This window comes from Amphiprion ocellaris, chromosome 20 (assembly GCF_022539595.1).
Source record: "Amphiprion ocellaris isolate individual 3 ecotype Okinawa chromosome 20, ASM2253959v1, whole genome shotgun sequence".
NCBI lineage: Eukaryota > Metazoa > Chordata > Actinopteri > Pomacentridae > Amphiprion > Amphiprion ocellaris.
Window position 1 is genome coordinate 7,517,865 of NC_072785.1, and position 18,310 is coordinate 7,536,174.

The window sequence follows — 18,310 nt, forward strand, 5'->3', positions numbered from 1 at the left end:
CAAGAGCTATTTTTAGCAGTAGTTAGCTTAGTTTAGCATAATGACTGGAAACTGACACATACCCTGGCTCTGTCCACAAGTTGCATACTCCAAGAGCTCTATAACTACAAAAACTCACCAGCTGAACTGTCATCTCCCGTATATGTTAACTAAATTTGAAGTTTGAAGAACCACAGTTTGTCCTTTAACCACCCAATGCCCAACTGGTCATGTTGCCAGGCAACCACCAGTTTTCAGGGAAGCTAACTACTAAGCAAACTGAAATGAGTGTTGTTACTTCTCCTCATCTAACTCTCGCTATACACAGTCTCATTGCTAAAATAAATAAAAACATAAAAAATGCACGTTTGATTTGTAGTTGCTCAGCTAAAAACAAGAACTGAGAGCCAAATAGCAACTGCCAGCTTTGGCTAAAGCTAAATACTATTTCTACAGGGCTTTGCCCTGTAATTTCAAAATACAAATAAATAACGATGAGCTAACATTTTGGTATTTAAATTTATTAACCCACATAATAATGTGGTGGATACAGTTTGTCTTCTAACTTTAGCAAAGGCAAATGAAAACAGGCATGTTTGTCTGGCTAAAAGTTAGCAGAGCTTAGCCGCACTGTACAAATGTAAACTTAGCATCCATTAGCTACTTTTAAGTCCCGTATTTCTCTAAAAATAAATTATACATTATATCAATTCCAAGCTATTTGTAAACAAATGGCAGATTAAAATGGCTATTTTTTTGTGCTTTGTTTTCTGCTCATATTCGCTAAAGTTTTCACATTACATTGTAGGATCTTAATTGCAATATTTAACTTATTTTTAAAAATGATAACACTAATGCTGTAGGGATTTCACCTTAGATAAGATCAATTAGGAACACCAGTCATATTTCTCATGTTTAAAGCGTTCTGGCATGATGGCTGTTGCTGTAAATGTGCTATATAAGTAACATTGAACTTACATTGCAAATATTGCATTTCTGAGTCTGTAGTTTTTTTTTTAAAACTTAATATTGTTATGTTGCCTCCTGGATATCCTGCTCTTTTGTCTGTGAAAACACCTTGTTTTAAGCAGTGCTATGTAAATTATCATTATTATTATCATCCAAGTACAGAAGCAGAAGCATGATGTTAAAAGCAGGTAATGTTGGAGGTACATCTCAACAACTCCATGTATTTTTTTTCCTGTTTTAGACACATTTTCCTTTGAAAACTCTTAAAACCAAATAATTAGTAGTAATAATGAGTAATTACTATCCTGGTGCACTTAATATGATGCAAATGTGTAGATCCAGTCATCCTGTACAGCATTTTGCACTCTAAAGGCCTCGACTTCTGTTTGTAGCTAAAATACATTTAATTCTCAGAAAACATACAGAGCACACAATCATCCATTGTTTCTCATTCCGGTAGAGGTTTTTGAACTTTCAGGACCTATGAGAACATTTTGCATGTTGTTTTCCCACATTTTTGTAGACCTTTGTATTAACCCTGTTTGTTCTGTCTAGTCTCCCGTGAGCTAAGTATTTCAGGATTTTGAAGAGGTGTGAACCCTCACACATATCCAGTGACACCTGCACCAACAACACGTTCTCTTTTGCTATGTATGGTTGTTTTTTAAAAGAGCTGATACTCACATCGCTATAATTCACTGTCAAACTATTTCCTTGAGCAGAATAAGACCAGGTGCTGTTGTGTCACGTGCTGTTGCTGCTGTAATCAGCTACAAGGAAGAGATTTAGTTAAGTGTGTACTCGCAGAACAGTGTCAGAGGGCTAATTTAATGCATGCAAAGCCTAGTTTTTCCATTTTATGTACTTCCCAATAAACAGGTGTGTTTTAAGTGGGATTTTCAGTAACAGCTGCACTGGTCAGCATGATAAAGTACACAATAACAAAAGAAATATTGTGTATAATCATTAAATACGATGATATAACGTAGTAATAGCTGCAACTGAAATATTGACATCCATTCTAAGTGGTTCTTAAAATCCTCGATGGTCACTTAGCGATTTAAAAAAAAAAAAAAAACATTATTAGAGTAATTTTATCTGTTTGTTCGGGCACATCACAGAGCAGATGTGATTTTAACTGGACGTTAATGGTATATGCTAAAATATCAAATGGACCACGCAAGGCCTCATAAAGATCAAAATCATTACATTGGCGACTAGCATCGATTGGAACAGATATGTTAAGTAGGAGTTGTACCTGCTGCTGCTGCTTCAGATATGGAGTTGCTCCGATACAGAAATGACCCCAACAAGACGAGCTGGGAGGATTCAAAACAGCCCTGACAGCTTGATGGGATCTGAAAGTAAAACTGAGAGAAAAGGACCAAACACTTTCAAAAGGCTGACAGTAAGACATCTGCAGTGCACTAAAAATGTGTCAGAACTTCACGGACATTTAGTTTCTTGGCACAGAGCTCACTTTACTGAGTAGTTCTTCTTTTTTTTACCTTATTATTGTCATTGCTAGCAAATAAAATGTTCTTCTCAACCTTTATTCTTCTTCTCACCTTAGACATATTCAGCTAGAAATCTGCTCAGTGTAGTAATTCAGTATCAGGGATAGATGTTTCTTAAAATGTATGAAACTCACAGGGACCATTTCACAGTTTGAAATTCAGGAAATACTGTAGCTATGTTTGATAGGGAAACACCGGATTTAACAACCGACACAAAAAGTGATCACTTTGTGGCTGATAGCTGCACTTAATTAGGCCAGCAAGACTCTGGTGAGTAGGATTTTACAGGGTTTCAGTCTAAATAACGGTTGCATGTGTGTCTCAGTTAAAGCTGTAATCAATATGGAGCCCCTTTAAGGATCCTGCTATTCTTACTGAAGGCTAAGCTGTTGTTGCCATACTTTGTCAAACTTTTATCAACATGTTCAATGCTCAAAATTAAGATTTTTTTTCTTTTAAATGAGGTATTTCTTCTTTTAAAGTCTTCTTTTTCTACAGCCACTGGAAACCAGCATTCAAGGTTCTACTGATCGTCCATCACTTCTATTCATATTCTGCTTTTCTCCCAAGATTTAACACATTATTGCCAAGTGTACAAGCTTTTGCACCATCATGACATTTGATTCAAGAGAGTTTTCTGCTTTGACAGGAGAAGAAAATGTTGGTAATGTCATGAAAGGGAAAACTGAATTGAGACTTTTAAGCCTGAATTTTGTTTTCCAGTTTTTGTGTAATACTTTAACCCTCCTGTTGTCTTCATTTACGGGCACCAAAAAATATAGTTTCCTTGTCTGAAAAAAATCCAAAAATTCAGCAATAAAATTCTCCAAATTTCTGAAAATCTACAAAACCTTCAGGAAGAAAATTCAAATAATTTCTTTAAAAATTCCCTTAAAAGTTTTATTTAAAAAAAAAAAAAATCCCCCAAATGTGGCAAGAAAATTCTTGTAAATATTTTTCAAAAGATGAGTAAAAATCTTGCAAAAAAATCCTAAAAATATCTAAAGTGATTAAATATATATCAGTAAAACTTCTAATATTTTCTTTAAGAACATTCACAAAAAAACCCAACCAAAATCCAGCGAATTTTGCTGGATTTTGGTAGATTTTTTTGTGAATGTTCGTAAGAAACATTTTTAACATTTCTTTTTTCCCACCAAAAAAAGTTCAAAGATTTCCCAAAAATGTTGACAATGTGGACATCAGAAGTTTCACTGTGAATTTTTTTTTCTCCACATTTTCAAACTTTAAAACGGGTCAATTTTGACCCGCAGGACGACACGAGGGTTAACATAACTAAAAATGTTGTCAGTACAGGTTTGATACATTAAGTGTGAATCAATATGACAAAAATGGCTGTCAGCAAATGTCTTTGGTGTTGGTATTATACAGTGTTTTCCTATAGCAGCTGATAAAACGTGGTATATCCGTCATGCAGAAGACAAATCTACTGACAAACGTAAAATAAACACACTGACAAGCGATTGGACATGAAAGCAGAGGGCATTCCTGCTTTTTAGTTATTTTCAGATGTTTGCTTACAAAACATGTTTCTGTTTTAGGAATGAAAAGTTTCCGTCATTTTGCATATACCCCGTTTTGCATACCTGTGGGAGTAAGAAAAACAGGTAAACACCAGCTTGAAAATAGAACATTCAGTGCAAGTTTGGACACCTTTCACCTCCGTGCACAGACTCCAAAAAGAAGAGGGGAAAAATCAATTCTCTTTTTTAATTACATTATCGAAGCGTAGATGCATTACTTGTGAAAAAGGTAGAAAAAACACCCAAGTCTTTCTCAATAAGTTAAACCTCTCTGGCCGAGGAACAGGGGGCCGGCTCACGCAACAGAAATTTTCCTGTAAAGCATCCAAATTCAGTGAAACAAAAGACAAGTTGAACTCATGTCGCTGAAATAAAAGTGCGTCTCCTTTTGACTTTAACTTGTTTTAAAAAAGGAAAAAAAAACACAGAAAATGCAAGTGGCTTATGTTACTTTCCTTCCACCCTTTTCCACAGGGTTTTTGCAAGCATTTTTCATGAAACTTCACAAGTTCCATCGTTTGATCGACAAACAATAAGCTGAGTTATAGTTGGTAAAAAAAAAAATTATAATAACAATAACAATAATTACAAAGACAGTAATAACGAGAAATGTAAGTAATAAACACAGTCCTGTACAGTCAGGCTCATCTTCTGATTGACCACAGCCAAACTGATCGATTATCGATTGGTCTTCAGCAGTCTGACAGACCCGTACTGACTGAAGAAAGGTGGCCAATGCTGTCATCTCCTTTCAGCTTCAACTTCCCTCAGCTGCCCTCAGTTATGGTTTAGTGGAAAAAGCCTTTTCCATTTCGTGTCCCCCTCTGCTGTAAAAAGAAAAAGTTATGAACAGTTGTCTTGACAACAAATGACAGTTAAATGCATCATACTCAAGATGATTAATGTAACAGCGTCCTCTTTCTACCTCAGCAGCTGCTATACATCTGATATCTGCTTTAAATCCAAATAAAAGCTGTAATAAATGATTTTCTGCTACTTGGCATTAGCAGAAACAAGCTGTAACCACAATATTTACACATTATCATCTAATACGTTGATTTGGTGAACTTGTTAGCAAACAGTTGCTCATTTACACATTAAGAAGTCACAGAAAAACATCATCATTCCCCAAGAGTCGAGTCCCGAAGAGTCGAGGTTTACTGCCTCTTTTTCAGCCATGTTTCTAAGAGTGATGTCTCTTCAGCTGCTAAATGCTCCATTAGCTAGTTGCTAACTATGTCTGGTATTTTGGTCCTGAATAGTTCATGTACAGTGAGCTGTGGCAGAAACAACACTACAAGTGCAGCGAACCAACAATTAAGTTGCAGGACCAAGAGTTAAACAATGAGCTGAAAGTTGCTATAAAGTTGTGTAAAGCAGAAGGGAGAAGTAAGCAGTTTCTCATCACTGTCATTTCATCCATGATTACGGTTACCATAAAAATACTGATTGCAGTCCTTTTACAACTAGCATGTTTAGTGTTAAAATCTTCTGTCTTTGCACACTGAATGCAGTTTTTTAAGCCTTGCGGATGTTTCACACTATGGACATGTAGTTGTGATCACACCATTTCATACATGTGCAGTACGTTGTATGTACGTTTTCCATGTATTCAAATATTTCATGGTCTAATGGAGGAGTTTGCAGGGACTCTTGCAGGACTGAGAACATGACAGGAAAGGGCTGCATTGATACTGGGATCCTGCAGAACCCAACACAGATTTCGTGATCGTGGGCGATTTTAACTTTGCTGTAGGTGGGAGCGGGTGGGCAAAAAGTAAACTGTGATTGGTGTTATTTACTGCAACCAGAAGGATGGAGTCAACAAATGAAGTTGAGAATAAGATTAAATCATGTATTTACAAAACAAAAGCAAAGCAAGTCTGACGTGTGAATAAATTTCCCAGCCTTACTGACAAAAATGGAAAGAAATCAAAGTTGGCTCATCATCAAAGACAAAGTACTTTTTCCTCACACATAAGAAATGTTTGAAATGTACAATACCTGCTCCAGAGTATGAATTTCTCTTGAAAGTAATTGTAATTTTGCCACATTTTCATTGACAGGGATGCATGTCTTTTTTAATACCATACAGTAAAATAATGTGTTGTAATGCAGGAAGGGAGAAGACACAAAATCAGGCGTGAATGTTTGTGGGTGTGGGCAGTAGTGACCACACAGACTGCAGTGGGATTTAGAAAACAGTCCCATACAGACTCTCACATATGTGGAACTCCGACCACTGGCCTTAGGCAAGAGTGAAACGTGTCTGTTGAATCCTGCAAAGGAGTAAACAACTATAGAGGATCTTAGTCCACTTCCAGGAAAATGGGAATGAAAAGTTCATCCCGACAAGCGAAACAGAGATGAGCGTGGTGTGTTTTAATCTTTTCTTGACCAGTTCCCCTTACTAAGATGAAACTCTCACATTGCAATTATCCTCCTCTAATATTAAGGCACAAAATCCTGAGCTTCTGCACCATCTGTCCATCATCATTTATAATAATATTTACTCAAACAGTGACCGGGGCATTTATCCCAGCTGTGAAAGGTAACAGACATTATGATGAATGAGGCTTGTATTATAGGTGGGCCTGAATTTTTAATTCCTTGTTTGATAAACAGAATGAAGCCATATTTGGATCTACTCCTGCTTGTTCCGATTAAACTCCATTTGCTGCAACTGCTTTAAGTTAAAAGTCCTGTGGCGTTTCAGCAGACACTTTTATTGTAAAACAATTCAAGATCATATGCAACAACAGTCTGACAGGATTAAGAAGCGAGAAAGCAAAGTGGATGAGAAAGAATCAATCAAACACCACCACTGGACAGTAATACTTAAATGAGCAATGCAGAAAAAAGAGTGTTGAAAGTGTTGAAAATAACATGTTCATATAATTGAATTAAAATAATTAAAAGAAAGCAACACAAATGAACATTACTGGATGGAGTCCAGGAGTTGGTTCACCCTTGTTTTTCCCTGCCTGTGTTTGGTGGGGTGGCCTTTATTTGTATATCTCTCATCCATCAGAGATCCAGCTTTGTATCGACTACCAGTTTTTCCTTGAGGAAATCCGGTATACTGTGCAGCTGCAGTCTTTACTAATACTGACTGTAATCGATTATTGCTTTTAGAGCACTTTGTGACACGAGAGAAGGCAAATAAACACAACAAGTTCTCCAGAATTTACCCACATGGGTCCATGTGACACAGGCTATCATTAGTTAGTTACTGACCTTCAAGCTTACAGCTCTTGGTTTGTTTTTAAAAAACAAATCACAGTGCATGTGAAGCACACTTCGGAAGCACGAGTGTAAACGCAACTGAAATCCCACCACTTCTGTAGGAGATATTTATTAGTTAGTGGGTTTGACTTGAGACATTTACTTGATTCATACTAGATTTAAATGGTATTTTCTTTCATTAGCCATTTGTCTAGTTTAATTATTTGATTTTGCATAATTTGTTATATTTTATTGGTACTTATACGGGTGAGTAGGTAGCAATAGGAGTGAGGTGCACTTGAGTGGGTCTTTGTTGTTATTTTATTCCCACCAGCACAAGAGAGGCAGCAAGAGTCGTGACTTCTCTTGTTTTTCTTGTCTGCTCTTAACGAATGAACGAACCTGAAGGAAATGAAAAACCTTGGATTGGCCAACGGACTTCTTTTGCTGCACACATCACATCCCTGTGGTGCAGCAGTGGCCATGTGAGTTTAACTTTTACTCAAGTATGATTTAGATTCTTGACAAATGGCCGCTACGGTTTTTGAAACTTTGCAGCACACCTTACAGGCAATCTTAGAGAACACAGCAGAAAAAGGAATCTTCTACCAAAAAGGCAAATAAACCTAAACAAACATACACTTTTAGAGAAACCCAGCATGTCTCACCTCACTGGGGTTTGCAGTAGAGGTGGTTCCCACGGAGCGTTCAGTCCAGTTCGTGTACCTCATCCTGCAGGGAGGCTGAGGGCCGCCCTGATTCACTCACCCGTTTGGCCATAATGTCCCACTGTGGAGTCAGGGCTTTGGATTTGGTTCCTACAGATAAAGAGGAGACTGAAGTCAGTCTGCTGCTACTACTAGACATACTGATGGACAATTTTCTTCTGCCCCCTGGTGGCTCCATACAGAACTAATTTCTTCAGTATATTTACAGAACAGAAAGACACATGACCAAAGCTCATGTAAAGAAAAATACATCAAGAACATCTTCTTTCACAGCACAATTGCACACAATCAGGGTTCCATATTTCACTTATTTTTAGATCTTTCCATCAGACCACTAACGATCAGATTATTTAATCAACATCTGATAAGCTGAAATTAGTAAATAGTTAGGTCACGTGGAAGCTACTTTTGAATCTTTCACCTAATTTTCTAAATGCATTCTCGCTTTGTACAGAAACAAACATCAGCCTGTATTTCTCAAATAGCAGTTATTCAGCAAATAATTCATTTTCAGTATTCATTATCATATTTATATGACTCGTATCATCTGACAGTGTTTTTTTAATTTTTTTTTCTGTGTAGTACTCAGTTGCTATACATAAAGTAGTATTTCTATTAATACACTTCTATGAGGTCTATCACAACAACCCCGATGTGCTTTGCTACACTGATGAGTTTGATATGGTGAATAACAGCTACATAAATAGATAGTAGTACCAAAACTACAGCAAAACAGAGCCCACACTACAGACTGATCCACTGCCAAAATCTGCAACCTAAGTTTAAAGTAAAAGTATAACAAAAAAACTGTCACAGCACCAAATTCACCATAAAAAAACACTTACTGTTGTTGTGTAGAGAATAAACAAACGACAGAAAATACTGGAGCTATGAGTTGGGGGATTTTCAAACTGAGAAGTTTCTTTTACCACTTGGGGGCAGCAAACACAACACTGACATACTACCACCCTGTATGTTAATATGGGAAACCTGTAATGTCATATAGAAAGCCAGAAGATGGAGAGCAACTTTACCCTTCATCTGTATAACAGTTCATTATTCAGTCTGTTTCAGCTCGGTTTTTGGTCTCTACTGACTCCTGCAGGACATATCTGGTTCCTAAGCTGCTTAAAGCTCCTCCATGTTCACTAGCTGGCTGTGCTAACTGTGTTTGTTGACAACCAAAAATGATGAAACAAAGGGGTGAAACTGACTATGAAGCTCCATAAATCTGGGGAAAGCAGAAGGTTCAAGTGCTAATCACCACAAACAACCCCTCTGGCATTGTTATTTGATGTATTGTCATTCAGTTACAGCTTCTTTTAGCAGCTGTCTATCAGAGTTCTTTTTTTTTTTTTTTTTTAAATCACCTAAATGAATAAGGAGGAGTCGGATTTTGACAAAGATGGCTGCAGGACATATGTTGATCTATAAATGTACTGTTCTAATTACACAGCACACCTTCCATTCAATGACTAAGACAAGAAAAGACAATAAACATGCTTACAGAAACCTTCTCCCATCCTCCGATAAATTACCATGATCTCAAAAACTAAGTCGGTAAGTTGGTAGGCGAAACAAAAAAAAGAAAAAAACTAATCCTTAATCCTTGAGCCTGGCTGATTTCCAACCCAAATCTCCTCCGGGTGTGTTTTTCCCAGCCTGGGCCTGAGGTGGGCTCACAGACCAGTGGAGATGCTCTCCCTCAGGATACACTTACCGAGCCCTCCTCGTCCTCCTCCTCTCTGCTGTTACCATGACAACATAGACCGTAGCCTCCAGCTAAAGCAGCAAGGCCGATCCGATCCTCTCGCAATCTCTCTCCCTCTTCTCTCCATCTTTCTCTGGCATATTCTCACTCTCTTGATCTCCCAGTCTGTCTCTACCCCTCTCTCATTTCACAGGGGAGAGGGAAAGTGGGACATAACCCAAAAAAATAACAGCCCCACACAAACTCCTAACCCTTTGGCAGTGGATCTTAACTATGCGTTGTAGCCATGAAGTGAGTTACAGACCTCAGACGTGCCTTTATGCTCTTAAATATTCAAACACTATTTAGCAGAGATATTAAAGTTTTAACATTTCTGCATACTGTGATACATTTCAGTGTGTGCTGATGCAGTTAAAATAATTAAAATTATACTGCAACGATTATAAAAAGCAACAAAGAAAATTTTAATGAGATAAAAGCTAAGAAAATCAGCAATATCTAATTTGAAAACATAAGAACAAACACTTTTTTTGGACCAATTAACACACAAACCAACACAAAATAACTAAACTAAAATCTGACATGTCAAAAAATAGCTATATATTAGAAGTAATTAACAAAATAAAATTAGATTTCACGATTTGATATCATGCCCATTGCCAGCTACAAAATGGATTTTATTCAGATTATATGATGATGGAATAAGATAAAAACAACAGAAAAGCAAGGAAAAAATTCTAGTATTCAACAAACTGAGTTCAGTGAAACAACAATACAAACAGACTTAACATGCACTTAGAGCTCTCTAGTCTGTCTCGCTTACCATCCAGTCCGTTGTGCTGCTCATAGGTGCGTTTGCCCAGGATGGTGGGTGAGCCATTGTTGAGGATGGGAGTGGATTTTATGGGCGTCAGACTGCCTGTAGAGATGGACCCTCCACGGATCGGTGGGTCGGGCTTGATTGGACGGGGATGTGCTTCTGCAACATGCACAAGAGTGGGGTGGAAAACAGGTTAACCAGCAGAAATAACAACACAGAGGAAGAAGCAAACAGACTTTACTCTTCAAGAGTGACACAGTGGCCGTGTTTCCATATGATTGTGAATTGAATTTGAAGCAAACATTAGAATTGCTGCTAAAAATGGCAAAAAAGAAAATGCTAATTATGTTTTGGAGCGAATAATCATGGCTGTGTAGTGTCGTCATAGGGAGGCAGTACAGAATATGCAATACATGTCATATGTCAGAACGTATTCAAAATAAGTGTTTCCAGCACCCACTATGTGCATTAACTCTTTTACAAAAAAGTAAACAAGAAGAAAGTGTATTCAAATTGTTCCCTTTACATTAACTTTTTCTAATATGACGTTTCAAAATGTGGCGGGGAAAAAAAATTAAAAACGTTATGGAAACATAGCTCAAATTTGCAATGCTGGACAAGAACACATTTGTGCTGCTGCCATACCAAGTCCCATTGTCAACAAATTTTGAAACACAAATTTATGACAATGAAGTAATTTCCTCACAGATTTCACACCGATTTTATTTAATCAAAGCAAATGCCATATTTGGGGCCATCCATGAACATCCGAGAGCCCTGCAGGACGTAGAACCTCATTTGCAATTTTCATTAATTTTTCATTTGTGAAATTTGGCGTTGCCCCTATTTGTTGTCTCTCTGTATGCAATTCTACAAAATAATCATTGTACAACTGGCCCCAAGTCTTTACTCTGAAAAACCTGAGCAGTTTTACCCAAAAAAAGAAAAAAAGGAGAAGATTTCAACATGAACAGAAGATTTCAAGATGAACAGAAGATTGTTACACATGCCTACAAAAGAAATACATTTCTTTTCAATCAGAAATAATGCAAATTCATTTTACAAAGTCTAACAACAGGTGAGCAGCCAAAATGATCCATATGCACCAAATTCAGTTAACAGTGACTTAAAACAGAGACTCAAATGTGAATCCAGTCCCAGATTTATTGAGCGATCAGCTGCTTCTTACCTAAATACCGCACCACAGACTCCAGAGGTTTACGTTCCACAGGCTTCAATGGCAAAGGCTTTGTTGGCCTATCTGGTAACCGCAGGGCGCCTGTTGAAATTCAGGGAAGGAATACAGTCATTAATAATGTAACGGAAGAAAAAAATAGTTCAGTTACAACACAAAATCTTTAAAATTCAAAATATGAGCGTCGTACAACTTCAGCGCAGTGTTCAAACAAGCAGATGCCCTGTATTGATCGTGTGATTTTGTTGTAAAGAGTACTCAAAAGTTGTGCAGGTATGAAATCATGTCCTTACATTCTGCTTTGATGGCTGCTGTGTTGACAGGGAGGTAGGGATGCCTGGCCAGATATCGAGGCCTGATGATGTCATGGCAGAGGCGACGTGCCATCCGCGTCAGGCCGGTGGTCTGCAGGTAAAAAGCCTGTCGGGTCTTTACAGCAAACTTGGGGCTGCCGCTGTGTCGCAAGGGCAGACCGTGGGGGCTCTGGGGGTCCAAACAGAGGAACATCTTTATGTGATGCAGAGTGATCTGTGCTGATAGACTGTATATTACCAGCAGAATGGTCACAGGCAGGTCAAATAAGCACATGGCTGATGGCAAAAAAAACAGCAGCAGGAAATCTGAAACAGCATTATTAATATTGGTTGGACATATAGAGCTGCCTGGAATGCTTCCTAAAATGCACCATCCATTTAACACACTGGCTAATGTGGAATACCCAAGTCATTTAATAGCTCGCAATTTACTTGCTTTCAATGCTGAACAATATGCACTCTTCATCAGGCTGGAAAACATTCAGACTTTTTGACACAGCACATGAATGGTAAAGATCAGATTTACAGTACTTCATTGTTACCATACTGAATGGGTACTTGTGAGGACTGTTTTATCAACATTAAACATCAAAATTAATTCAAGGTTATGCAGATGAATTAGAATGTTTAACTTAATTAATTATGGAATTGGCACAAAGAATGGTTGTTTGTTTAAGAAACATTCAATTTTCCTATTTGAATTAAATATTATTGGGGTTTTTTTTGCTTCCTTTTTTAATATTACAACAAAAAATTGCAACACTATGGTAACTGTTTGTAAAAAAAAAAAAATGCGAATTTGCTGCTTTTTGTCGCTATATTTAAAATCACAATTAATACCTTTAGTTTTAGGACTATTGATTAGGTCTTAAAAGCAATTTCTAAACATCACCTTAGACTCTGGGACATTGTAATGGACATTTTGAGCATTTTAAATTATGTAAAATTAATAATTTGTTAACTAAGGAAAAAATTTGTGGATTAAATAGTAATATAAATATGTGATAGTTGCAGTTAAACTTAACAATGGTTTTCTCTGGAAGATGAACTATTCCTGAACTATTAAGGATAACATAAGGCTTTAGGTAAACAGTAAGGCTTTTGTTTGGGGTTTACAGAATAAGTAAACTCAGCGTCCGGTGAAGCGCTCGTGTGTTTCAGAGTGCTGGCTGGTACCATGTTGCTGCGGTTGGGTCCAGGTCTCTCGCCATCCAGTCTTGTGGGCATCTTCAGGCCTCCATACTTCTTCCAGTAGGTCCAGCATGAAGCACACAGGCGACACTGCATGTTGGGAGGTCCCCACGAGTACCACTGGTAGGAGCTGCTGGCTGCACACACATCACAAAGGGAAACACAGATGTATAAAAAAGAAAGTGAGTGTGTTAGACCAATAAACACACTCACACATACAACGATGAACAACGTGAGGGCAAAAACTTTAATCATTCATCAGGAAATTAAGTAGAGCCACTGAAATAATTCAAAAAATACACTGCTGCAGGGCACTATGCTATTTCCTCTCCTCTCCATTATGTAAATCCACTATCGAATGTGTACCACATACAGCGAGTATGGAGTGGATCTGTGCACCTTAAATGATCTATATTAGAATGAAAATATACCTCACTTGAAGACAAAGATGACCATTTTGAAGGTTTACTGAACAACAGTAGGTAGACAACAACAACAATAATTCAGTGTTGGTAGATAGAATATTTTACTGGATGTTAGTGGAGGTAAGATCAGCAAAATCAGTACAAAAGAACGCTGTCTTTGTGTATCCTAAATCACAAATAGAATCGAAAACTTTATTGAGCCCCAAGTGGAAATTATGTATATAATATAATATAATATAATATAATATAATATAATATAATATAATATAATATAATATAATATAATATAATATAATATAATATATCCACTCTAAATTTTCTTTCTTATCAAACTTTTCTATAATATGAAACTGACAGTATTTGTATGAGGACAACCTTGCTGCGTCTCTCTTTCTCTGACATTTTAAATGTCAATATAGCCCATTATATAGCACTACCATTGTCATTAGGCTGTATTTGTTATGTTTGTTTCGTCTGACGTATTATAAGATCTTAGATCGCATCTTTGAGCAAAAGGAGGCTTGTGAATTAATAAAATAGCCTGTATTCCAGTTCTTAAAAGGGCATTTATATGTTTAACTTCTTAAAGCTCTGCTATTTATTGAAGTATTTACAGTATATTCAACATGCGACAGCCTCTTTTATGTATGATTTCACCAAAGTTATTATTCTAGATTCATTGTTGAATCAAGTCTTTTCTTGTGAATTCTTATTTCAAGACACAAAGAAGCAGGAGTGATTGCTGTTACATGACAGCAGTGGTACACCAGTGAATAACTTACTGTAGCAGCTTTCACAGGCTCTGCCCAGGCCGGGGGTCGGCACCGAGCCTGGAGGTCCTGGGATCCCTGCACCCGCTGCTCCATTTACAAGAGCCGGCTTTACATTGTTACTCAGCTGGTTGGGGTTTGGCTTGTTACTGGAAGGACACACGAACAGAGGGAGGGTCAGACCAGCAGAGATAAGACAGGCCAACTCAGTGTACATTCACTAAGAGAATAGATAACATTCATCAGCCTGCTGCCAGAGACAGCAGTTATACTGATACTGTACTGAGAGCTGCCGTGAATACTAATACAGTGAAAGAAGGGTTTGTGCTGTACAAACAGTGACAAATGTCCAACTTGAGATGTTGCCGTAACCTTTTCCGCACATTAACTATTTAATATTTCAGAACATGTAATGAAAGGAAAGAGGGCTGACGAATTACACAATAATTCACATAAAAAACCTGCATTGATATACTCACTAGTTGGGGATGTAGACCTGCTTCAACTTGCTTTCTGCCTCAGCTGCTTTTAATCGTTTCTGGAGCAGAGTCAGAGGTGGAAAAGGAGGTGGAAACAAGAGGAAAAACACTGTGTAAGATTTAGTTAGTTCATAACCCTCATACAGCACCAATGTGAAAAAAAACAAACATGGTCTCTTTGATTTGCAGTCAAGTTCTTTAAATAAAAATAATAAATTGATGTGTGACACCATTTTCAGTCGGATGGAAATTTTTTTAAAAAACAACGTAAGTTACTGAGCTATAAAACATAAATAAAAGAAAGTTTTTCCTAAATTGTTGACGTATGATGGAAGTTGTTACCTGCTGTACGTATCTATCTGTGGTTTTCCACATGTAGTAATACTCAATAATACTCGTCAGGGACTTCCAGGGCAACTACAGAGGGAGAGAAAAGTCAAAATTAGCATTGTTTTAGTGTTGTTAAAGTCGTGGGAGCAGATTTCTGACTAACAGGCTGTCGATCACAATCACCAGGTGGTGAGGAAAATCTTGATGAAGGCCAGGGACATGAAATCAGAGCTGAAAATATTTGCTGCTTATTCATTTGATGGAATAATAATTTGTTTAATTCATGTGATATTTGATTACCTGTAAATATATAAGGTCAGGTTACAAGTTGTCAAATGGAATGATGTGCTTCATTTCTCTGTTGTGACTGGAAACTGTTTGGTTTGTTTTGCTATTTTTTTTGTCATTTTAAAGGCTAAACACTCGTTCAAGTAAAAAAAATAATAGACACACTGATCCACAAGGAAAGTAATTGTTCTACATTAAATGTTGTTTGCACACTCTTGGGTGTCATGGTGCCGTTGTAGGAACATTTTCAGTGCAGCTGCTATGGTAGGATTTTTTGTGACTTAACTAGATGAAGCACTCTGATATGCAAAGGTAAACATATTAAATAAAGCCGCTAAAGTAGGATTGTTAAGCTCCCTGTGAGAAGTTTGAAAGGAAAATCAGCTGTCAAGCGGTGGCCCCACCCATAATGGTGGTGTAGTCCTGTTGTTTGAGAAAAGGCCTGAGTGGAAACGGGAATGAGCAGCACTGACAGCAGCCAGCCACCAGGTGGTGGAGTGATGCACACAGTGAGAGCTGAGCACAATGTGAGGCAGGAAAGGTCCACTAACGGCAGCAGCATTCTTCAGGCTGACAGCACCAGAGGACCGTGAGGAGCTACAGCAGAGAGGCAGCTTAAATAAATAACCCTGTTCCTTAAAAATGCTTCATGAGTTAATGTTCAGTGTACCTTGCGTTCACAGTTTGACTCTTCATCACAAGACTGACTGTAGTTGTGGTTTACAAAACTATTACTGTGCTGGTAAGTTGTAGAAAAGCTAAATCAGCTAAAAGCCAAAATTAAGTCTACTACACATGTTCAGCTCTAATTCTGTTGTACCTGATGTCAGAAGCAGAAATTTTGAGTGCACTGAACACCTCAACTGAACACTTCTCTAAGTAAAACACTGGGCATCCCTTATTCTAAACAATGTTTTCCTTTCATAACTACACTATATGATTACAGAGAAAGCCATTTGATGGCGTATTTTAAGCTAACCAAAATAAAGCTCTAATGTCTTAAAGGAACAGTCTCACATTATAAAATATACAACTATTCACTTTTGTAGTGAGATTGACACCCCTCTTATGACTCTTGGCACATATAAAAAGCAGCAAATAAATCCAATTCTTTTTTCTCCATTTTTTTGTTCAATTCGTCTAGCTCGATAATCATGATCACCTTATAAAGCAACTAAATAATTAATAGGCAGCACTGAAATTAGATTTTTAATGACTTTTTCAGATATTGTTAAAAAAATTCCTTGAACTAGCCCTGTCTGTATTGTGTACTCTCTAGAAATGCACCTCTCATCAGTGTCACTTACTAAGAAATTGTAGTAAAAACGGCAGGTGATTTCTTGAAATTAGTGAACTCCTTGTGACCGTGAGCTTATCAGGCATGCAAGTTTGCCAGTGTCCAGTCTGCTGCTGGCCAAGTTAACCATGCATTGGCTGTAATTTGATATATAATGAACATTTGTAAATGTGTCATTTATTTCTAATCTAATTGCAGTAAGAAAGCAAACAGGCATTCTTTCCACACTGTCAAATTACTTCTTTAAATGCACTTTTTATAATTTTTTTTTTTTTTACTCACAAAATCCTGCTGGATGTCAGTGAAGTCTTTGCCGTATTTCTCGAGCGCCTCCTCAAACAGGTTGGCCTCTGAAGCGCTCCACTCCTCCATTTCATCCCTGCAAAGGACGGGCCCACCCTGAGGCACCAGCGCTGCGATGGCTCGAGTCATGTCATAGCCTGTAGCATGGAGTGTGTCCATGGCATGAAACTAAACACAAGACAGAAATCCAGGTTAGTGTGTTACTTAGGATGCTCTTTGAACCAATTATGCAATTAATTTGAACAATATTCAGCTGAAATCTTCAGATAAGTATGACAATATTGTATTTGTTCAGTCCATGGTGTTTAGATGCAACCCCTTGTGCGAGGCTTTGGGCTGTGTTTGTGTGTACGCATGTGGGTAGCTAGAAGGCCTCTCATCTATGTTTTATATATGAGGATAAGATCTAGGGCAGAATAGACCCGCACCAGGCTTCTGGGGCCACGAGCTTGTTAAGGATAACCAGACACAGGCCTCAACAATCACTAACAGACTCACAAGCGTACACACATAAACACACATGTGCACTACAGGCATTTTCTTTGATTAACAGCCTTGCTTCTCTACTCGGCTTTTCACATAGGGTGTGATGCTGATTTAACCCAAAGCCTGCTTTCATGTATAACTCACCAAGGTGATGTCTCTGGAGGCTGCAGCAGCACTCATATGGAGGCTGGGCTGCCGGACAGAACTACTGCAGTCCAAAGCTCTGGCGAATGTACCTACGGACCTATGGGATACAGACATGGTGTGAAAGACGAAGAATAAACATGTACAAAACAAACTTTGAGTTCGACCTGCAGTTACTTCTCAGACCAATTTCTGCAGGAAAAATTGAAATCAGCAAAGTCATAACTCTAGTGCTTCCTGATAAAATATTCAATTATGTAGTGTGGCCAGGCAAATAATAGACGTCTTGCAAATTAGCACTGAGCGGGCTAAAACTGCTACGCAGCCATATCTGGCTCCAAAAACTAGAAAGCAGCAGATGCTAAAAAAAAGTCTGACATGCTTTAAAAGGAACTGTTTTGGTGAATCACATATTCTCTCTGATGATGATCTGATTTTCATTAGACAAGAAAATAGATATTGCTGTGATAACTGTCCAGTATGTATAAGACTAATTAGCTTAGTTTAGCATAAAAGTGTAATTCTGTGTATCCAGGCTTGAATTTTTAGGAAAGTTTTTTTTTTTTTTTTTTTTTTTTACAAAAACTTTTAACTT

General features: G+C 37.7%; 1 protein-coding gene across 2 annotated transcripts in view; it reads right to left on the reverse strand.

Annotated features, from left to right (window-relative positions):
- Positions 1 to 3,949: 3,949 nt before the first annotated feature.
- mta1 (metastasis associated 1) overlaps positions 3,950 to 18,310 on the reverse strand; it is a 47,974-nt gene continuing 33,613 nt past the window's right edge. Inside the window, exons 8-18 of one of the 2 annotated variants that reach the window (XM_035949084.2) lie at positions 17,716 to 17,815; positions 17,065 to 17,253; positions 15,210 to 15,284; positions 14,868 to 14,926; positions 14,401 to 14,537; positions 13,179 to 13,330; positions 11,982 to 12,171; positions 11,683 to 11,772; positions 10,497 to 10,652; positions 7,903 to 8,052; positions 3,950 to 4,833 (exon numbers count right to left, since the gene is read on the reverse strand). In XM_035949084.2, the coding sequence (XP_035804977.1) occupies positions 7,943 to 8,052; positions 10,497 to 10,652; positions 11,683 to 11,772; positions 11,982 to 12,171; positions 13,179 to 13,330; positions 14,401 to 14,537; positions 14,868 to 14,926; positions 15,210 to 15,284; positions 17,065 to 17,253; positions 17,716 to 17,815 (1,258 nt within the window). In that variant the 3' untranslated portion in view covers positions 3,950 to 4,833; positions 7,903 to 7,942. Of the gene's footprint in view, positions 4,837 to 7,902; positions 8,053 to 10,496; positions 10,653 to 11,682; positions 11,773 to 11,981; positions 12,172 to 13,178; positions 13,331 to 14,400; positions 14,538 to 14,867; positions 14,927 to 15,209; positions 15,285 to 17,064; positions 17,254 to 17,715; positions 17,816 to 18,310 lie in introns of both variants that reach the window. The other variant, XM_035949080.2, reaches the window with a different exon arrangement.